Below are 22,820 nucleotides of genomic sequence, written 5' to 3'. Positions count from 1 at the left end.
ACACAGTCAGTCGCCTGAGTCGGGAATTGAACCCGGTTCTCTGGCGCTGTGAGGCAACAGTGCTAACTACTGTGCCACCGAGCCGCCCACAAGCAGTGTACTAGCAGTGTAATCAATTCTGCCAACCTGCTCCTTTCTTTCGCTGACACGTTGGAAAATAAATATTCTTAGATACAAATCTTTCCTTTTTTTGAGCCAGGTCTCCAATATTAGCTTGGCATCATATTCACCTCCATGCCATTTGGGCCCGAAGTTCACCAACCTTATTGACCATAATCTATACATGCCACACATGCAAACATAGAATTTAGTGCATTCACTCTGACTTTAGTTCCATCTAATAATTTATAATTCTTTACCTAATATTAGTTGTTTTTCCTAATTCCTTGTGCACCTTATTCTTCTCTTCAGATATTACATCCTGTTTCCCAAATCCCTGCTAACCAACACTATACTGTACATACGACATCTTCACTTCTGATGCATTGCGATTCGATTTTAAAAGAAAGGAAGTCAAATATTGCATGTTAATATTTAATTTTCCCTGACCTGGTTCCTAGAATTTAGAAGCAGTTACAACTACTTAGCCGTTTTCTCATACAGAGCAGTTGGAACAATGGTTTTGGAACAACATGCCAGATTGGAAATTAAATATCACATCTAATCTAATCTAATATGCTCTGGATTTCAAACATCTGTGAACAAATTTGAGATGGTTCATTTCTTCATAAAAAGCATGCAGCTTCAAACAAAATATTGTGAAATTAAAAGAACTACATACCAGTTACATGCAACTGTGATCTTCCATTTTGATTGTTACTTGAACAGGCTGTGGCCATGTCACAGGCTGCAATGTTAGCCTACAACAAAAATGAAACAATATAGGATCAAATATCCACACTTATCTAAATTATCGTATAGAATCCACTGTTACAGTTTATTCTCTGAAGTAGTAAAAATGTAAGGGTGAAAAATTACTTTTATTTATATAGCGCAGCTTGCAATCTCAGATGTATTAAAATTACCTCAGAGCCAATGAAGTCCTTTATCTTTTAATTTTTTCTGTATTTTGACTGTTTTTTACGATTTTATAATTTTAGACCAAAGGATTGTTGAACGATTGATGCAATGTTTAAAGCGAGTAAAGTGACACTCATTGTTAACTGTTGAAACAGCTACTTATTCAAGCAGTAGTGAAAGCCTGGTTTAAGAATGAGCTGAAGCCAAGGAATGTGCAAGAATGGAGCTTTGGCTAACAACAAGTAGTCAACTGGTCTGTGAACTCGTGATCAGTTATTGATGACAAAGGTCTTCTGTCTGTCAACAACTACATAATTGGCTCCCAGGTGGTTGAAATCTTTTAGCAGTGGGAATGCTTTTGGCAGAAATCATACCTCTGAGGAGAAGAATCTGTTTATGCACTACAGTAAAAAGCATCTCAAGCCTGAAGATAACCAGTTTATTCCCCCTTTCCAGTCACTGGAAGTTGCGACCTCTCATCAGTAAGTCAAAGATCATTATAAATGTGAAACAGTGATCCTGTACCTTCGACAAACAAATGAAAATATCAGAAGAAAGATCTAGAAGCAGCGAGGTCTGATCAGCACAAGAATCACCTCAGCAAATCCTGTGGTCAGGGATCACCGAAATGCCTTCCTAGTCTTTTCCTCTGCACATAACAGCCAGGTTTTCCTTCTAGTCTGTGCCTGTGTGTATGCAGAGTGGTGCTTCTAAGAGGTATAATTCATATTCATGCTCTGATCATTCATAAACATTTATCTGGAGCAATAATCTATTTGTAATTAATAGCAATTCTTGTTAAGTACATAAACTTGGTCCATGCTTTGTGCCAACTTGGGATTAAAAGGCAGGTAAATTGGATATTGTTAAAATCTTTAACTTTTGTGATGACTTTAAGAATAATAGGGTTAGATTCCCAGTGAAGAATAATAGTAACTGAATTCAGGAAATGCAGCAATCATTTTTAAAGTTTGTTCTTTAACATAGCTGAAATAGAAGCATTTATTGCCAATCACTAAATGAAGGTGATGGTGAGCTGTGTTCTTGAATAAGTGCAGACTGTGATGCAAATACCATTTTGACCCCAACAGTGAAGCAACTACAATATAACAGAATTCATCAGCTTCCAAATCTCCCCAACACCCCCCACCTCATTCCAGGCCTGGCCCTCCCTCTCCACCCCACCCCCTTAACCTGACCCTACCTGCCCACCTTCTTTGCTATCATTTTGCTGTCTGCTCCATCATTCCCACTGACCAGTCACAGCAACCTCCTACCTGCATCCATCTATCTCCATCCCAACAACTTTTGCCCAGCTCCACCCCACTCCCTCTATTTATTTCTCAGTCCCCTTCCTCTCCCCAATCCTGATGAAAGGTTCCAACCTGAAACATTAACACCCCTTCTTCTCTGATGCTGCTTGACCTGCTTTGCTTTTCCAGCTCCACTCTATCCACTGACTCTCCAGCATCTGCAGTTCTCACTATTTCCATAGTATACTATCAAATCAGCCAAGAGGTTTTGTCTTAGGTGGTATCAAATTTCTTGAATATTGTAGGACCCACATTAATCCAAGTAAGTGGAGAGCATTCTATCACATTAACATGTGCCTTAACAGGCTTTGAAGAGTCAGATGGTGAGTAATATGCTACAGGCTCCCCAGCCTCTGACCTACACTTGAACCTACAGTTTTTACATGCATGATCCGGTTCAAATTATGGTCAAAGCCAATCCCCACGAAAGCGCTTGTGGAGAATTTATCCAAAGCAAGCCATTGAAGTCAAGAAGAAATGGATAGATTCTCTCTTCTTTTAAGAACTTGCGCACACAGCAAGCTCCCCAAAACACCACAGACCCAATAATAGCAATGATAACACAAAAACCCAAGATTATTATAAACGCGATTGCCCCAGTTGACCCATCATCTATGCCTGCTCCTGCCCCACCAAACTTATCTCCATATACCTTGACACCATACTATTCCCCTTGGTCCAGAATCACCCCACATACATTTGGAACAACACCCACACCATCCATCTCCTCCAGGACTTTCAGTTCCCTGGGTCCTAATGTCTCATCTTCACCACAGACATCCAGTCCCTGCAGATGACAATCAGCCATGACAAAGGCCTCCAAGCCCTCTGTTTAATCCTCTCCCGCAAACCCAACCACTACCCCTCCACCGACACAATCATTCAATTGGCTGAACTGGTCCTCACCCTCAACAATTTCTCCTTCGAATCCTCCTACTTCCTTCAGACCAAAGGGGGAGTCATGGATACCCACATGAGCCCCAGCTATCCTGCCTCTTCGTCAGGCACGTGAAACAGTCCATCTTCCACTGTTACACCGGCACCATTCCCCACCTTTTCCTCCGCTACATCGATGACTGTATTGCACTAAGAGGTTCATCAACTTCACGAACACCTTCCAGCCTGACCTAAAGTTCACCTGGACCATTTCAGACACCTCCCTGCCCCCCACCCCAACCTTCCTAGTTTTCTCCAACTCAACATGGACATCTACTTCAAACCCACCAACTCTCAAGGCTACCTGGACTACAGCTCTTCTCACCCTTCTATAAAAACATTATCCCTTACTCCCAATTCTTCCACCTCTGCCACATCTGCTCCCAGAAGGATCAATTCCATTCCAGAACATCCCAGATGGCCTCCTACTTCAAGGACTGTAATTTCCCCTCCCACATGGTCAACAATGCCCTCCAGCGCATCTCCTCCACTTTCCACACCTCCACCCTTGAACTCCACCCCTCCAACATTAAACAAGGATAGAACCACCCTGGTCCTCCCCTTCCACCCCACTAATTTCATGGATGCAATGCATCATCCTCCATTTCTGTCACCTACAGTCAGACCCCACACCAGAGCTATGTTTCCCTCCTCACCCCTTTCAGCATTCCAGAGAGGCCATTCCCTCCGCGACTCCCTGGTTAGGTCCACATGACCCCCCACCAAACAATCCACACTCCACTCCTGGCAACGTCCCTTGCCGTTGCAAGAGGTGTAAAACCTGCACCCACACCTCACCTTCATCCAAGGCCCCAAAGGATCCTTCCACAGCCAGCAGAGATTTTGCTGCATATCCAAACACCACCTCTACACTGTCTGTTGCTCTCGATGTGGTTGCTTCTACATTGGGGAGACAGAACGCCAACCTGCAGAATGTTTCAGAGAACACCTCCGGGACACATGCACCAAACAACCCCACTGCCCTGTGGCCAAACATTTCAACTCCCCCTCCAACTCCACCAAGGACATGCAAGTCCTAGGCCACCTCCACCACCAAATCTTAGCCACCCAACAACTGGAGGAAGAATACCTCACCTTCTGCCTTCGTACACTTAAACCACACAGAATCAAAGTCAATTTCACCAGTTTAATTATCTCCCTCCTCTCACCTTATCCCAGATCCAGCCCTACAACTCAGCACTGCCCTCGAAGTGTCCTATCTGTCCATCTTCCTTCCCACCTGTCCATTCCACCCTATCATCCCCCAAGTTCATCTACATTTTGCATTTATAGTTATCTTCCCCCTAGTCCCAGCCCCAACCCACTTGAGCACCTCCCCCCCCCCCACCCCCACACTGAAGAGGATCTTATGCTCAAAACATAGACTCTCCTGCTCCTCGGATGCTGCCTGACTGGCTGTGCTTTTCCAGCGCCACACTTTTTGACTCTGATCTCCAGCATTTGCAGTCCTCACATTCCTAGACTAATTATTATGTTGACTAAACCATCAATACTGATCAGGGAAAAGGAATAATTAGATAAGCAGTTTAGAAAAACAAATTGTTAATTTAAAATTTTACGAGTAATGCTCATAAAATGTGAACATCTTCTGCTCCATGTCTCACTCTCCCGTATTCTTCCGAAAAAGGTGTTGTTTTATTGTGAAGAGAATTAACATGCTCCTAAGTAATGTTGTTATTTTGTTACAACCAACATTTTTGCTGAATGCAGCATAAGAGAAAGCATTTGGTCATAAAGCCTCTCAAAAGCCTGTTCTAGCACTCGATCATATTATGGGTTATCTGATTTCCACTTCAATTGCATTTTCCTGCCTGTTTCCCTTAACTCAATATGTTTCGCATAAAGAAAACACAACAAAAGTACAAACTGACTGCTTGTCAGTTACTGCAAATACTGTCGAGAGAAGGTGACGGATTCAAGTCCTACTCCAGAGATTCAAGTGCGAAAACTTCAGTCTTGAGGGTCTGCTGTATTATCAGAAGTTATTTCTTTCAAATGATGAATTAAAACTCATCTGCTCTCTACAGTGGATTTAAAAGTTATTGTGGCACTGTTCCAATAAAGAACAATTCCTGACCAAAATGTATCCCTCAAACACTGCTAAAACAGATTATCTGATTGTTCTCACACTTATGAGCAAACTGGCTAGTCCATTTCCTACATTACAACCAGAGACTATACTTCAAGTGTACTTCATTGGTAATAAAGTGTATGGCTATGACACGCACTATATAAATTAAATGTTTTCTTTCTTTTAGTGCTTCATAATGAACAAAGAACATGACAGTACAGGAACAGGCCCTTCGGTCCTCCAAGCCTGCCCTGATCCAAATCATCTATCTCAATCTGCCGCCTATTTTCTAAGGATCTGCATCCCTTTGCTCCCTACCCATTCATGTATCTGTCTAGATGCATCTTAAATTATGCTATCGTTCTTGCCTCTACCACCTCCGCTGGCAACACATTTTAGGCACCCACAACCCTCTGCGTAAAACACTTTCCACGTATATCACCCCTAAACCTTTCCCCTCTCACTTTGAACTTGTGACCCCTGGTAATCGAGTCCCCCACTCTAGGAAAAAGTTTCTTGCTATCCACCCTGTCTATGCCTCTCATGATTTTGTGGGCCTCAAATCAGGTTCACCCTCAACCTCCTCCTTTCAAATGAAAATAATCCTAACCTACTCAACCTGTTCTGATAGCTAGCATGCTCCAGGCCAGGCAGCATCCTGGTGAACCTCCTCTGCACCCTCTCCAAAGCATCCATATCCTTTTGGTAATGTGGCAACCAGAACTTTACACAGTATTCCAAATACGACTCAACCAAAGTATCCTATACAACTGTAACAATGACCTGTCAACTCATACTTAATGAAGGAAAGCATGCTGTATGCCTTCTTGACCACGCTACTGACCTGCATTGCCACCTTCATGGGAACAATGGACCTGAACACCCAAATTTCTCTGTACATCAATTTTCTCCAGGACTTTTCCATTTACTCTATAGTTCGCTCTGGAATTGCATCTTCCAAAATGCAACACCTTGCATTTGTCCGGATTGAACTCCATTTGCCATTTCTCCGTTCAACTCTCCAGTCTATCTATATTCTGCTGTATTCTCTGACAGTCCCCTTCATTATCTGCTACTCCAGCAATCTTAGTGTCATCTACAAACTTGCTAATAAGGCAACCTAAACCTTTCTCCAACTCATTTATGTATATCACAAAACAACAGTGGCCCCAGCACTGATCCCTGTGGGACACCACTAGTCACAGGTCTCCATTTTGAGAAGCTCCTTTCGACTACTACTCATTGTCTCCTGTTGCCCAACCAGTTCTCTATCCAACTGGCTAGAACACCCTGGACCCCATGCAACTTCACCTTCTTCATCAACCTACCATAGTGAACCTTATCAAACACCTCACTCAAGTCCATGTATATGACATCTACATCCCTTACTTCAATCAACTTTGTCACCTCTTCATATACTGGTTTATTCAAAAGGGGCCTGAATCTACTTGTTTCCACAAAGTTACTGGTAATGGTGACTCATCCTTTTCAAATTTAGTTAGAAATTCAGAAATTGGGACTCTTACAATTTGAGTTTTAACAAAATAATGTGGTGTTTCAGGTTACAGGAAACAATACTTTAACTGAATCCTCCAACATTTAGTTCATCACGAAGTAATAATATAATTTGAAAATATTTGCATAATTATAATTTTGCAGAGATTAACAGTTTTTTTAAATCTGACTACTGGATAACATGTAATGTCAATTACTCTTTACATATTTGAAACAGGATGATCTAATTTAAAAAAATGGAAGTCACTGTATACTCCTGTATCTATCCATAAAATGAATTCACCTAAACATGTAACATGGCACACAAATGAAAGATTAAATGCGTCAGTCTGCTATCACAGCTCCATTGGTCTTGAACTCCAAGACATTTAAGCTTATCTCATGGTAATATAAACTATTGCCACATATTGTGATACACCACAGATTATATTGCACAACTCACCATGTTAACAGAACAGATATTAACTCAGAACTTTATAATGCAATGCAGCTTACAAGAAAAAAATTCTGTATTCAAAAGATAACATGCAAGTTATTTTTGAAACCTTTTTATATAGCATATCTAATACATGGAGTCAAACTACATTCATGTTTTTACATTCACTGGGTATTTGCACCAAGTAACCAAACATCTTTACAAAACAGTCAGTGCCTGATACAAGATCATTCAGCCCGGTTTATATCCAAATCTATTTCCAAGTTTCTCAGTGGTTAGCACCGCTGCCTCATAGTGCCAGGGACCCAGGTTCACCTTTGGAAGACTGTCTGTGTGGAGATGGCACATTCTCCCCGTGGCTACATAGGTTTCTTGTGGGTGCTCTGGTTTCCTTCCACAGTCCAAATATTAGGTTAGGTGCAACGGACATTCTAAATGGCCTATGCGCCCAGGGATGTGCAGGGTAGTGATTAGCCATGGGAAATACAGGGTTACAGGGATAGGGTAGAGGTTGGGCCTGGGAGGTCTGCTCTTTGGTGAGGCAATGTGTACTTGATGGGCCAAATGGCCTGCTTCCACACTGTAGAAATTCTACTGTTCTATGTCTCTGCAGATTTACTAATATTTGTTGGCATTACATGCACTAAACTGTATTGCAAGGGATGTAATATTTTAAATCATTCTTAGATTTGCTAGATTAAAAAGGTGTTATATTTTCTATGAGGAAGGTTTTGCTAAGTTTCCACTGATGAAGGTACCACTTATTTCAGTCTATGATATAGAAAAGAATCAACAAAAAAAACAGGCACAGTATTTCCATGGCTCCTGTGGAAACTGATAGTCATCGTCCCTATAGAATTCACATAAACAGCTATGAAAAGAATGTTAATAACAAAGACAAGACCTATGCAATACATTACTGAGTATTTAAAAGTGCTCCAACCATTCCCAAACATACAATCTGTCTGTATGTAACCTATTTTCCTCCTAGTGCCATACTTTAAAATGATGGCAGCCCACAGGAGTAATTGCAAATTATTAGAGGATTTTAAAGATATTCTTGGAATATGAACAAGGCTAACGAGGTTCCTTTCCCCAGCCCTAATTGTGCTGAGACACGATTGGTCTCTGCTTGAACAATTTCATTCCCTGTGGCAATGGTGCTCCAACAGTAGTAGTAGGAAAGTTGGAGTTTCAGGAAACAAAAAGTATTGGGATATACAAGTATCGACCAACCAAGGACCGCAGCAATTTAAGGCAGCAACTCATCACCACCTTCCGCAGGCAATTAGAAATGAGCAATAACTGCTAGCCTAGCCATGAACAAATACAATGTCAAAATAGCATGCGACTGCTTTCAGGAAAGAATAGGCTGTTGAAGTAACCTCGCTAATTTTCGCAGCATACTTCATATGGACTGTAGTGCTTATTACAGTCTTAGTATGCTGGTACCTGGATTGGGGAGTTGGGTGTTCTGGCTATTGTGCTAAGTCATGGGAATACTAGTAGAAAGTGAGGACTGCAGATGCTGGAGAATAGAGCTGAAAAATGTGTTGCTGGATAAGCGCAGCAGGTCAGGCAGCATCCAAGGAGCATAAGCCCTTCTTCAGGAGTGAGGAAGGTGTGCCAAGCAGGCTAAGATAAAAGGTAGGGAGGAGGGACTTGGGGGAGGGGCATTGGGAATGCAATAGGTGGAAGGAGGTTAAGGTGAGGGTGATAGGCCGGAGAGGTGGTGGAGGCAGAGAGGTCAGGAAGAAGATTGCAGGTCAAGAAGGCGGTGCTGAGTCCGAGGGTTGGGACTGAGATAAGGTGGGGGGGGGGGGGGGGGGGGGATGAGGAAGCTGGAGAAATCTGCATTCATCCCTTGTGGTTGGAGGGTTCCTAGGCGGAAGTTGAGGCAATCTTCCTCCAGGTGTCGTGTGGTCATAGTCTGGCGATGGAGGAGGCCAAGGTCCTGCATGTCTTTTGCATAGTGAGAGGGGGGAGCTTAGTGTTCAGCCATGGGGCGGTTGGGTTGGTTGGTGCAGGTAATTTAGGTAGCTGTGGGAGTCGGTCGGTTTACAGTAAATGTCCGTGTTGAGTCGGTCGCCCGAGATAGAAATGGAGAGGTCTAGGAAGGGGAGGGAGGAATCTGAGACGGTCCAGGTAAATTTGAGGTCGGGGTGAAAGGTGTTAGTAAAGTGGATGAACTGTTCAACCAGGGAATACTGGTGCTGAGCAAGTATTCAGCTCCAACAACAGTCAAAAAGCGTGACATCATCCAGGACGAAGCAACCTGGTTTAGTGACACCACGTCCACTCCCTCCAAAATCAACATACCACCTATAAGATGTATTGCAGAAATGCACCAAAGCTCCTTAAAACCTTCTAAACCCAGGATCACCTCCATGGAGGACAGGGGTAGCAGATATTTGGGAACACCACCTACCAAGCCACTCACCACTCAGACTGATATTTACTGCCAATCCTTCAGCGTTGCTGGGTCAAAATCCTGGAACTCTTTCCCTAATAGCATTGTGAATCTACCTACAGCACAAGGACTCCTGCAGTTCAAGGTAGCAGCTCACCATCACCCTCTCACGAACTACTAAGAATGGACAATAAATGCTGATTCAACCTACAATGACCACGTGAATGATTTTTTAAAAACTCCATCATTGATAACATTAGGCTTCTTGAAATATTACAACAAAGATGGGATGTGTACACTCTTTCGTCAAACTTGCTACTCCTGGTCAAACCACAAATGTAATTATGTCACAGGTCTCAATAAGGCCAATTGGATGCTTTCTTTATAAGACTTAGAATAAAAAAAGATCAATCGACCAGATGCCTTCCATAAATGCAAAATTATTGAATCATCTAAGCCAGAACTTATTCCACTAAGATTAGGAATGGATTAACAGACATCGCTTTTAATATGAAAATAAAAATGTTTTCTCCTCTAAATAGTCCAAAAAACACACACACCAATTAAAATGAAAAGAACTTCACTCTGCAGGCATTCGCTGAGGAAAACAAATCACTTATGGCCAATAACCACTAATCTTCTTGAAGGAAACAAAAGAATAAGGTGCAGAATGTTTAAATGCTCATCAGTCTGGCAATTTGACACAGTCTGGTCAACAGATACAGCAGTTGCCTCACGATACGCACTACAGAGGAACTGCGATTATCTGGATATCAGTTATTCAAAGAAAATCTCAAGGTCCCGTAAAACCATTACGTCAAAGAAGTGTTCCCAACACTGGTGCGACGCTAGTCTCTTTTGTTTACAATGCTTAAAAGTGAATTTGGCTGACTGAAATGCCGCCGTGAAGAGTCCGGGACATCGACGAGCATCCAGACACTGTCTCCAAATGCCTGACCTCCCTCCCCTTCTCTCTCTCCAAACGAACAGGCAGAATGACAATCTGAGCACTGAAAATGTTCAAAGAAAGACCCCAGATAATCTCTCCAACATTGCCCTGTACAGGGCAGAGTCAGAAAAGGTAGGAGGAGAGGGGGCGAGCGAGGGGGGGGGGGGGCGGGCGAGCGAGGGCGAGGGAGAGCGAGCGCGAGGGCGAGGGAGAGCGAGCGCGAGGGCGAGGGAGAGCGAGCGCGAGGGCGAGGGAGAGCGAGCGCGAGGGCGAGGGAGAGCGAGCGCGAGGGCGAGGGAGAGCGAGCGCGAGGGCGAGGGAGAGCGAGCGCGAGGGCGAGGGAGAGCGAGCGCGAGGGCGAGGGAGAGCGAGCGCGAGGGCGAGGGAGAGCGAGCGCGAGGGCGAGGGAGAGCGAGCGCGAGGGCGAGGGAGAGCGAGCGCGAGGGCGAGGGAGAGCGAGCGCGAGGGCGAGGGAGAGCGAGCGCGAGGGCGAGGGAGAGCGAGCGCGAGGGCGAGGGAGAGCGAGCGCGAGGGCGAGGGAGAGCGAGCGCGAGGGCGAGGGAGAGCGAGCGCGAGGGCGAGGGAGAGCGAGCGCGAGGGCGAGGGAGAGCGAGCGCGAGGGCGAGGGAGAGCGAGCGCGAGGGCGAGGGAGAGCGAGCGCGAGGGCGAGGGAGAGCGAGCGCGAGGGCGAGGGAGAGCGAGCGCGAGGGCGAGGGAGAGCGAGCGCGAGGGCGAGGGAGAGCGAGCGCGAGGGCGAGGGAGAGCGAGCGCGAGGGCGAGGGAGAGCGAGCGCGAGGGAGAGCGAGCGCGAGGGCGAGGGAGAGCGAGCGCGAGGGCGAGGGAGAGCGAGCGCGAGGGCGAGGGCGAGGGCGAGGGCGAGGGCGAGGGAGAGCGAGGGCGAGCGAGGGCGAGGGAGAGCGAGGGCGAGGGCGAGGGCGAGGGCGAGGGCGAGGGCGAGGGAGAGCGAGGGCGAGGGCGAGGGCGAGGGCGAGGGCGAGGGCGAGGGCGAGGGCGAGCGCGAGGGCGAGGGCGAGGGCGAGGGCGAGGGCGAGGGCGAGGGCGAGGGAGAGCGAGCGCGAGGGCGAGGGAGAGCGAGCGCGAGGGCGAGGGAGAGCGAGCGCGAGGGCGAGGGAGAGCGAGCGCGAGGGCGAGGGAGAACGAGCGAGCGCGAGAGAGAGCGAGCGAGCGCGTGAGAGAGCGAGCGCGTGAGAGAGCGAGCGAGCGCGTGAGAGAGCGAGCGAGCGCGTGAGAGAGCGAACGAGCGCGTGAGAGAGCGAACGAGCGCGTGATAGAGCGAACGAGCGCGTGAGAGAGCGCGAGCGCGTGAGAGAGCGCGAGCGAGAGAGAGAGCGCGAGCGAGAGAGAGAGCGCGAGCGAGAGAGAGAGCGCGAGCGAGAGAGAGAGCGCGAGCGAGAGAGAGAGCGCGAGCGAGAGAGAGAGCGCGAGCGAGAGAGAGAGCGCGAGCGAGAGAGAGAGCGCGAGCGAGAGAGAGCACTCACCCCCAAATGCAGCAGTCTTGCTATTGGAGGCCACTCCAGTTGCCATCTCCATTCCGTTACCTCATTTGGTTCTGGAGTCCCACTGGGGAAAAGAGATAAGAGGCATGTGGCCGCTTCACTCCATCCGCCAGCTCAAAACCTGAAGAATTGAAAGCACGGGGAAGCAGGGCAGGGAGCAGTTCACTGACCCACTGTGCTGCTGAACGGGGAGCTAACTCAGCAAGTGTTCACTCTGTCAATCCCATCGAAGCGAAGCAGCAGTTGGGAGAGGATTCAGCAATGCTGCAGGTCCCTTACACATGAGTGTGTATGCCCAGAAATAACCCCCGAGTCAGAGAGAGGGAGCAAGGCAGGCACAGAGAGGAAAAAGGAAACATCAGAAAACTGAGTCCCAGAGGCATTGAATCAGTCATCTGAATAATCAAATATTCAAACAAAATACTGCCTGCCCATCTCGTTTGGATAATCGAAGCTCCTCTGTATTTAGTAGTCCTCCAGTTGCTCTTCTAGAAGATGATAATTAGATTTCACACTGGATTCACAACTGCCCTTCAAATACAGGAGAGATTAGCAGAGTGGTCTGTCCTTCTGAACGTATTCCCCAACTGAAAATTAAAGCGTTATATTGCCTGCAAAAGACTCTTCAAACAGAACAGCCAGAAAATCCAGTCAGATGACCTCCAGCAAACACATTCACTAATTAGGTGAAGCCATGTGGTTCCAAGTAATATCGTGTTTAATGAAAAATTCCAATGTGGCTTTTCATCCACCTTACTTTTTGGGAAAAAAAAAGCAGTGTTTGCTGACACCAGCAACTGTGACTGTCCACGTGTGCTCATTTAGAAATGTACATGCGCACATTTCCAAATACAAAATGTCCACATGTAGAATTTGAGGGAGATACCACATGCAGGTAGAGTAATGCTCATGCACAGAGAAGAGTTTGTAATTCCCAAATGGGCTCAGCAGTAGGTTGGTATTAAACATGCCGAAGAGGGAAGAAGCCACAGAGGTGACATGTTCCTTCTCTCAGCTCAGGCCCCAGTTCTCTGCAGATTGGATCCAGTTCCCCCCGGTCCCGACTTCCTCACCCCTCTATTCTCTTGAATCCCAATCTGCCCCTCCTCCTATCCTCTTTCTAGGTCCCAATCATTCCTTTCCCAAGGCCACATCTCCCTCCCCATCCCTCAAAATAATTTGCATGTTCACATATGAATTAAAGTGGCATATTGCATGTGTGCACTGGTGTCAGAAAACACAGCCTTTAAAAAATTCCATGCATCTCCACAGAATATGAAATTAATCCATTCGCCCATAAGCTTTCAAAACGAAAGTCCACAAAAAACTGAAACCTTCATATCACCTATACCTTTGCACAAAAAAAATTTTCAAATGAATTCTATTACAAGATGAGGACAGAGATAAAAACAATGGATACAAGTTTTAAGTGAAATAGCTGTCGTATCAAACTTCATCGAAATAGCTCGGTATATTGATTTTTGAACTTTTCAATAAAGGTCAAGGAATTTGATCTGTATATACCAATGTTTCCCTGTAGGAATATCTAAGAGCCAGTAGTAATCCCAGGGGGTCTTTTTCCACTGCAGCACATCTTTTTTTCTTGCCAATTTGTGTGTTTGGAAAACTATAGCATTGGCTTCTCTATACCTGACTCATCATCCTATAACAAGATCTACACCAAGTCACTACCATTGATTATTATCTTGAAGCATTTAATGAAATTAGGGCAGCCAACACTTGTTCATTAATCAAAATGGCTTGCCTGGGACTAGCCTGACCACATTACTTAGATTTACTACAAGTCAAAGTCAAAGTCAATCAGTAGAGCACCTATAATTGTAAATAAACCACACCAAAAACGTCAAATATCTTCCTTCATTCTAGGGCCAGAGAACTCCACTAAAGCTTGTGCTTTTACAGCTCCTTGCAGCACTTGTCCTTATCCTCATATGTCCAAACTTTTGTATCATCATACTTTTGTAGACTCATTTCTGGCAAAGCTCATCACTTTATCAACTGATTCCAATTTTCTCAATAGAACTTTCAAATGTTGCTTCCAAGTCTTACTGTGTACTAGTAGATAATTAAGGTAAACCAGAGTTAGGAACACTGGTCACCATTTGACTTATTAGTTTCTGGGAAGTGATTGGCGCAGTTTATGGCTCAAATGGCATTACTCAGCATTGGAAAAGTTTAGGGAAATGGAGGCTAATACCTGCTTAGTTCGAGTAGTAAAGGAACCTGTCAATATCCCTTGATAAATCTTTGTTCAGAAATCTGAAGTTTCATTCTAGAGAAAACAAAAATCAAGATATTCGAACACAGAATGAAGGAGTAATATACTGTTGGAGGTCACGTCTTTCGGGTGAGATGTTAAATTGCAGCTCCATCTGCTCTCTCCAATAGGTAAAAAACATCCTTCGACTCTATTACTTAGAATAGTAGATTATTAGCTCTAGTGCCCTAGTCAATACTTAGCATTGCAATAATATATTACCTCAGCATTACCAAACTTCTGTTTATGGGAGCCTGCAGTATGAAGTAACAAAGAACAAAGAAAATTTACAGCCCAGGAACAGGCCCTTCGGCCCTCCAAGCCTGAGCCGATCCAAATCTGCTGTCTAAACCTGTCGCCCAATTCCTAAGCATCTGCATCCCTCTGCTCCCCACCTACTCATGCATCTGTTCAGACGCATCTTAAATGAATCTACCGTGTCTGCTCTACCACCTCTGCTGGCAACATGTTCCAGGCACCTACCACCCTCCACGTAAAGTACTTGCCACGTGTATCCCTTTAAACTTTTCACCTCTCACCTTGAAAGCATGACCTCTCATTATTGAATCCCTCACCTTGGGGAAAAAGCTTATCTCTATCTACCCTGTCTATACCCTTCATGATTTTGTAGACCTCAATCAGGTTCCCAGTCAATCTCCTTTATTCTAATGAAAACAAACTGTGGGCGGCACGGTGGCACAGTGGTTAGCACTGCTGACTCACAGCGCCAGAGACCTGGGTTCAATTCCCGCCTCAGGCGACTGACTGTGTGGAGTTTGCACATTCTCCCCGTGTCTGTGTGGGTTTCCTCCGGGTGCTCCGGTTTCCTCCCACAGTCCAAAGATGTGCAGGGTCAGGTGAATTGGCCATACTAAATTGCCTGTAGTGTTAGGTAAGGGGTACATGTAGGGGTAGGGGTGGGTTTCGCTTCAGCGGATCGGTGTGGACTTGTTGGGTCGAAGGGCCTGTTTCCACACTGTAATCTAATCTAATCTAATCTAATCTAAAAACCTAACCTACTCAACCTCTCTTCATAGCTAGCACCTTCCATACCAGACAACATCCTCGTAAACCTTTTCTGCACCCACTCCAAAGCGTCCACATCCTTTTGGTAATGTGGCAACCAGAACTGTACACAATATTCAAAATGCGGCCGAACCAACGTCATGTACAATTTTAACATGACATGCCAGCTCTTGTACTCAATACCTCGTCCAATGAAGGAAAGCATACCATATGCCTTTTTGACCACTCTATCCACCTGTACAGCAACTTTCAGGGTACAATGAACCTGAACTCCCAGATCGCTCTGCTCATCAACTTTTCCCAAGGCTCTTCTGTTTACAGTATAATTCGCTCTAGAATTAGACTTTCCAAAATGCATCACCTCACATTTGCCTGGATTGAACTCCATCTGCCACTGTTCCGCCCAACTGTCCAGTCTATCTATATCCTCCTGTATTCTTTGACAGTCCCCTATGCTTTCTGCTACTCATGTCATCTGCAAACTTAGTGATCATACCAACAATGCCCTCTTCCAGATCATTTGTGTGTATCACAAATAATAGTGGCCCCAGCACTGATCCCTGTGGAACACCACTTGTCACCTTTCTCCACTTCAAGAAACTCCCTTCAACTACTACTGTCTCCTGTTGCTCAACCAGTTCTTCATCCACCTAGTTAAAATATCCTGCACACCATGTGACTTCACTTTCTCTATTAGTTTACCATGGGGAACCTTATCAAACGCCTTACTAAAGTTCATGTTTATGACAGCTACAGCCCTTCCTTCATCCATCAACTTGGTCACTTCCTTAAAGAACTCTATTAAGTTGGTAAAGCACGATCTCCCCCACACAAAACTATGTTGCCTATCACTGATAAGCCCATTCTTTTCTAAATATAAATAGATTTTATCCCTTAGTACCTTCTCCAGCAACCTTCCCACCACCGACATCAGGTTCACTGCTCGCAATATCCCTACTACCCTTCTTGTACAGGGGGACAACACGAGCAAGCCTCCAGTCCTCCGGCACCCCATCTGTGTTTGCAGTGTGGAAACGACTTCTGCATTTCCCATATTAAACCAGACTTCCTTTTAAAATTCACTATCACCGGCTAGGCCAGCATTTATTGCTCATCCTTTATTACCCAGAGGGCAGAGTCAACCATATTGCTATGGGTCTGAAGTCACATGTACACCAAATCAAGAAAGATGAAACTAGCGGTATTCCGCAAGGATCTGTTTTGGGACCATTGCTGTTTGTCATTTTTATAAATGACCTGGAGGAGGGGTTAGAAGGTTGGGTGAGCAAGTTTGCGGATGATACGAAAGTCAGTGGAGTTGTTAACAGTGAGGAAGGATGTGTCAGGTTACAGCGGGATATAGATATGCTGCAGAGCTGGGCAGAAAGGTGGCAAATGGAGTTCAATGTAGCTAAGTGTGAGGTGATTCACTTTGGTAAGAGTAACAAAAAGATGGGGTACTGGGCTAATGGTCGGATACTTGGTAGTGTGGATGAGCAGAGGGATCTTGGTGTCCATGTACACAGATCTCTGAAAGTTGCCACCCAGGTAAATAGCGCGGTGAAGGCGGCATATGGCATACTGGCTTTTATTGGTAGAGGAATTGAGTTCAGGAGCCTTGAGGTCATGTTGCAGTTGTATAAGACTCTGGTGCGGCCGCATCTAGAGTATTGTGTGCAGTTTTGGTCGCCATACTATAGGAAGGATGTGGAGGCACTGGAACGGGTGCAGAGGAGGTTTACCAGGATGTTGCCTGGTATGGTAGGAAGATCGTATGAGGAAAGGCTGAGGCACTTGGGGCTGTTTTCATTGGAGAAAAGAAGGTTTGGGGTGACTTGATAGAGGTGTACAAGATGATTAGGGGTTTAGATAGGGTTGATCATGAGAACCTTTTTTCCATGTATGGAGTCAGCTATTACGAGGGGGCATAGCTTTAAATTAAGGGGTGGTAGGTATAGGACAGATGTTAGGGGCAGATTCCTTACTCAGTGAGTCGTGAGTTCATGGAATGCCCTGCCAGTAGCAGTGGTGGACTCTCCCTCTTTATGGGCATTTAAACGGGCATTGGATAGGCATATGGAGGATAGTGGGCTAGTGTAGGTTAGGTGGGCTTGGATCGGCGCAACATCGAGGGCCAAAGGGCCTGTACTGCGCTGTATTTTTTCTATGTTCTATGACTGATTTTCTTCAGGGAAGAAGCTATGTACCAGATGGGTTTTTTCCAACAATTGAAAACACATTCATGGTCACCATTAGACTCTTAATTCCAGATTTTCATTGAATTCAAATTCCATCGTCCACCATATTGAGATTTGAATGCAGGATCTCTGGATTAATAGTCCAGCATTAATACCACTGGCCATCACTTCTTATATTGCACATTAAAAGCACTTAATTGGCTGCAAAGCGTTTTATGACATCATAGAAGCCTCATAGTCAAAAGGTGTATTTAGTAAGACATGCCATGTTGAAACAACAGAAGCATTATGCCATGTAATGCATAATGTATTAAGTCATAGCTGATACCTTGTCAAAGCTGTTACGATCTCCAAAGTCACCATGTCTTTTTAAAAAGAGATAGGAATATCCCAGCAACTGTTGAAAAGAATTGCACAGCAAGACTGCATGTGTACATTTAAAGGCATTGACTGTAACAACAAAAATCAACTGAAACCATTATTTAGTAGACAATGCATTCACAAAGTACAGAAAAGAAACTTTCCCCATTTTCTTATCCCGGCTACAACAGGGTGATTCTTCCAGTAACTTTTTAATAGGCCCTTTAATCAATCTCCTGAGTACAATCTCCACAGATAGTTCCAAGTTAGTGCAATAATTTGTGTTACGTATTTGTTTTGATGAAGCAGAAATCAGCCATTCAGTCCACAGAGTCTGCTCTGCCATTCAATTACATCATGGTTGATCTGATAATCCTCAACCTCACTTACCTGCCTTTTCCCCAGAATCTCGATTCCCTTACTGACTAAAAGTCTGTCTCAGTTATGAATATACTTAATGATCAAAACTTAACAGCCCTTTGCGATAAAGAATTCCACAGATTCACTATCCTCTCAAAGGCGAACTTTCCTTGATCTTTAAGATCTCTTCAAATAGGAAATTCAATCTCACTGGCATTCTGCTTGGTGGTTACACGAAAACAGTGCTTTGCTTTGCTTTACACAACAGCTGCTGTTTTTTGATCTACTCTTCAGTTTGACCAAGACTATGAGTCTGTACCCAAAACAAAAAGCTGTACCTTGTATGCTCCTATGTCAAAATACGAAAACCACCACTTGAAGTTCTATGGCTTTTAAGTTTTCTTTCTATCTTCATGACAACCAAAATCATAGACTTGGCTCTGGGCAGACACTGGCCCGATTGTCATTCAGCAGTTCATGAGATACTGCCTTAGTTTAAAGTTAATTTAAAACACCACCTTATAAAGACTTGCTATTACAACCCAATGCTCTATAATCAATTCTCTCCTTTCCTGTAATGTTCTCTAAATTATTCATTTTTATTACAAAGCTCTTATTTTCCACTTCTCTCTCCAAATATATAGCTGCTGCAACTTTATCCCTTTCCTACGCTGAAGAAGCCTCTAATGTTTCTATAGATGTCTTTACTCATGTGCTTACTATTCTTATCTTTCAAACTGGTGGAGACCATGCATAACGGTGCAAGTAAAGAAGGAAAGCTTTATGAAAAGGTAATACACTTTTTTTTGGAAATAAAATTAGATACCATGCCCAAGGAGATACTTGCACCCAGAAGCAGCAAAGGTTTCAGCCTGGAAAACAGAAGTTGTTTGCAAATGATTGAAGCAACATTATTTCAAGTAGTTAAAAATCACACAACACCAGGTTATAGTCCAACAGGTTTAATTGGAAACACACTAGCTTTCGGAGCAACGCTCCTTCATCAGATCACAACCACCTGATGAAGGAGCGTCGCTCCGAAAGCTAGTGTGCTCCCAATTAAACCTGTTGGACTATAACCTGGTGTTGTGAGATTTTTAAACTTTGTACACCCCAGTCCAACACCGGCATCTCCGAATCATTATTTCAAGAAATGATGGTCAAACTATTAGAGCAGGGATTTTTTTTTTTTTACAAAAAAGTGGTTTCATGGATTGTGGCATCTCTGGCAAGGACAGAGTTTATTGCTCGTGGTTGATGGCTCCCATGGTTGCAATTATTAGGATAAGCTTTATATTCCAGATTTATCCAATGCATTTACATTGCCCTTGATGCCATGTGCCCATAGTCTGAGTCTGGACATTACACATCACCCCCATCTCTACAGCTTTTGTGGGCCTGGAAACCCCTGAGATGTGTCAGAATTGAATGTAACACCAGAGAATGAGATTCTTAATGACTGGCTCAAATTTGGCAAAACGGATAGCTGAAACAGATAATATGTATCAGAGCAGAGTAAACCAGCATTATTGGTATTTAAGAAATGCTGGTTCCACAGATTCATTACCCTCTCAAAGAAATTCCTTCTCATTTGAATGTATACCCCTTAGACTGAGATGATGTCCTGTGGTCCTGGACTTCCCCTAAAGAACAAACAACTTTTCCGCATCTACCCTGTCAAGTCCCCTGATAATCTTATTTATTTAAATAGATCACCTCTCAGTTTTCTAAATTCCAATGTCCACAGGCCCATCCTACTCAACCCCTCATAAAAATCACTCCATACCAGGTATCAGTGCAGAGAATGATCACTCGGCTGACTTCAATGTCAGTATGCCTTTCTTTAGATAAGGATCCAAATGTTTACAGCTGTGGTCTGACTAGTGCCTTCTGCAGTTTTAACAAAACCTTTTTTTTAATTCTCCAATCCCTTTCAAATAGAAGCCAACATTCCCTTTGTCTTCCCTACTGTCCATTTAATTTGGATGCTGGCTTTTACAAATTCATTACAAGGACTCTCAAATGTCTCTGTTACGTAGCTTTCTGCAGTCTTTCTCTATTTAAATAATAGTTAGCTTCTCTATTCTTCCTGCCAACGTACATAACCTCATATTTCCTGACATAATATTTCATCTGCCAAGTTTTTGCCCACTCGATTAACCTACAAATACCCCTCTGCAGACTTACAAATATCCCCAACATGCGCCTTTCCAACTATTTGTGTGTCGTCCAAAAATGTGGCCATGGCATATTTATTTCCTCATTCAAGGCATTAATATATTGTAAGTGATTATAGACTCACTGATCTGTGGCATATCACTACTTAGAGGCTGCCATCCTGAAAATGCCCTCTTTATCCCAACTCTGTCTTCTATTAGTTAGCCAATTATCTATCCATGAGAATATATTATCTCCACTGTGGGCTCTTATCTTAAGTAGCCTAGTGTATGGCACCTTATCAGATAACTTCTGAAAATTTCCCTTTATCTATCCTGCTGGTCAACTCTCCCAAAAAAACCTAGTAAATTTGTCAGGCATGACCTCGGCCCACCTTGACTATGTTTAATCATATGCATTTCTAAATGCTCCATTACAATCTTCATAGCATACTCTAACATTTGTGATAATAGGCATTAAGCGAACTGACCCATAGCTACGTGTTTTTTTTTTAATCGCCTTCCTTTTTTAACAAAAGTGTTACATTGGCAATTTTCTAATCCTCTGAGACTTTTCCAGAATCTAAGAAGTTAAAAAGGCATATGAAAGGGGAGGGTCTGCTTCGATCTAGATGAGATGGAAATGTGTTGCTGGAAAAGCGCAGCAGGTCAGGCAGCATCTAGGGAACAGGAGAATCGACGTTTCGGGCATTAGCCCTTCTTCGGGCATCTCCTTCGATCTAGATGACCGTAGTCAAGCAGGGGATTTACAATATCGACAGCAAAATAAGGCAATAAAATTTAATCAAATAATTCAAAATCCATTTATGTACTCTGGCATCCCTACAATATCCAATCAAGAAGGTCCGTTTTATAATGAATGCACGTTAGATAAAATTCTCTGCTATAAAAGTTATTTATGTGTAAATTTTCAACAAGCAATATCGGATGACTGCTCAAACTAAATTTATAGATTTAAGCAGCCTGATTGATCAATCTGTGCTCACAGCCAACTTTGAACTGACAACTTTTGGGGAAAATCAATGAACTTAAGAAATAATGGCTATGTCAATAAAATCTTTACTTCTATCCTTATAGTTGTATCACTTTTGCAGCATCTTGCAAAATTCAAGCTCTCAAAAATAGAAAAAAGTTAAATTCGGGTTCTGATTTATTTCAGCCAACTAAAAAAGTTATAAAGAATCTTTGGACTGTGGGAGGAAACCGGAGCACCTGGAGGAAACCCATGCAGACACGAGGAGAATGTGCAATCTCCACACAGAGACAATCGTCCAAGACTGGAATTGAACAAAGATGTGCAGGTCAGGTGAATTGGCAATGTTAAATTGCCCATAATGTTAGGCTCATTAGTCAGAGGGAAATGGGTCTGGATGGGTTACTCTTCCGAGGGTCGGTGTGGACTGGTTGGGCTGAAGGGCCAGTTTCCACACTGTAGGGAATCTAATCTAAAAAAATACAATTAGGATCAATCATTTGAAATTACATCATGAAAATAAATTGCAGTTTGGTTTTTCCATGACAGAGTTTTTAAATCCACTGGGTTAAATTACAGTCACAGGACACATTCAATTTTGTCTCACTACACCTCTGAAGTGTCTGGAGATATTAGTCATCATATCAATAACAGGTTTTGCTGAATTTGTCATGCAGTTAACTTATCACACTCCAGCCATTGATACAAATTTGACCTCAGTCGCAGTCTCGAACTGAGAAGGAGGTGAAGCAAAAAAAAACTAAAGACTTCACTAAAAGCTATGCAAATACTGCTGTAGGTATCTAATTATCAAAAGTGGCTGAGATGTTACTGCTAATCAGAAATTCTGATTTCTGAATATAGTAAAAGCATTTTGCATCACAACAAATACTTCCCAAAATGCTATTCTTCAATTCTACTGAACTAGGCAACAAATTCCAGACGTGACTAAACCAGTGGATTTTACAGTTTGAGATTTTGGAGAAGATTTGTAGCTCAGGTTGTCGGTTTGCTGGCTGAACTGTTGGGTTTGTTCTCAGACGATCATCATGTTAGGTAACATCATCAGTAAGCCTCCAGTGAAGCATTGCTGTCTTGTCCTGCTTGCTATTGATGGGTCTTGGTTTGATGCTGTGGGTGATATCATTTTGAGAGCAACACACATAGTAGATGAGGTGTGTGGATATACAGGAAAATCTCAGCCAGATGTGAAAAGATCCTTTGGGGCTGTGGATGGAGATGAGAGCGGAGGAGTGGGTG

The 22,820-nt window shown here is 43.8% G+C and overlaps 1 protein-coding gene across 4 annotated transcripts in view; it reads right to left on the bottom strand.

Moving 5' to 3' along the window:
- Positions 1–22,820, bottom strand: part of wwp1 (WW domain containing E3 ubiquitin protein ligase 1) — a 161,450-nt gene that overhangs the window by 77,693 nt on the left and 60,937 nt on the right. For all 4 annotated transcript variants that reach the window (XM_043688142.2, XM_043688141.2, XM_087986505.1 and 1 more), the window contains one exon: positions 782–860. In XM_043688142.2, coding sequence (XP_043544077.1) covers positions 782–839 — 58 coding nt within the window. In that variant the 5' untranslated portion in view covers positions 840–860. Of the gene's footprint in view, positions 1–781; positions 861–22,820 lie in introns of those variants that run through there.

This window comes from Chiloscyllium plagiosum, unplaced genomic scaffold (genome assembly GCF_037043375.1).
Source record: "Chiloscyllium plagiosum isolate Xiang-an unplaced genomic scaffold, Cpla_swu_hap1 HiC_scaffold_4, whole genome shotgun sequence".
NCBI classification, from domain to species: Eukaryota; Metazoa; Chordata; class Chondrichthyes; order Orectolobiformes; family Hemiscylliidae; genus Chiloscyllium; species Chiloscyllium plagiosum.
Note: the sequence above shows the minus strand (reverse complement) of the source record. Positions and strands in the feature narration are given on the sequence as shown.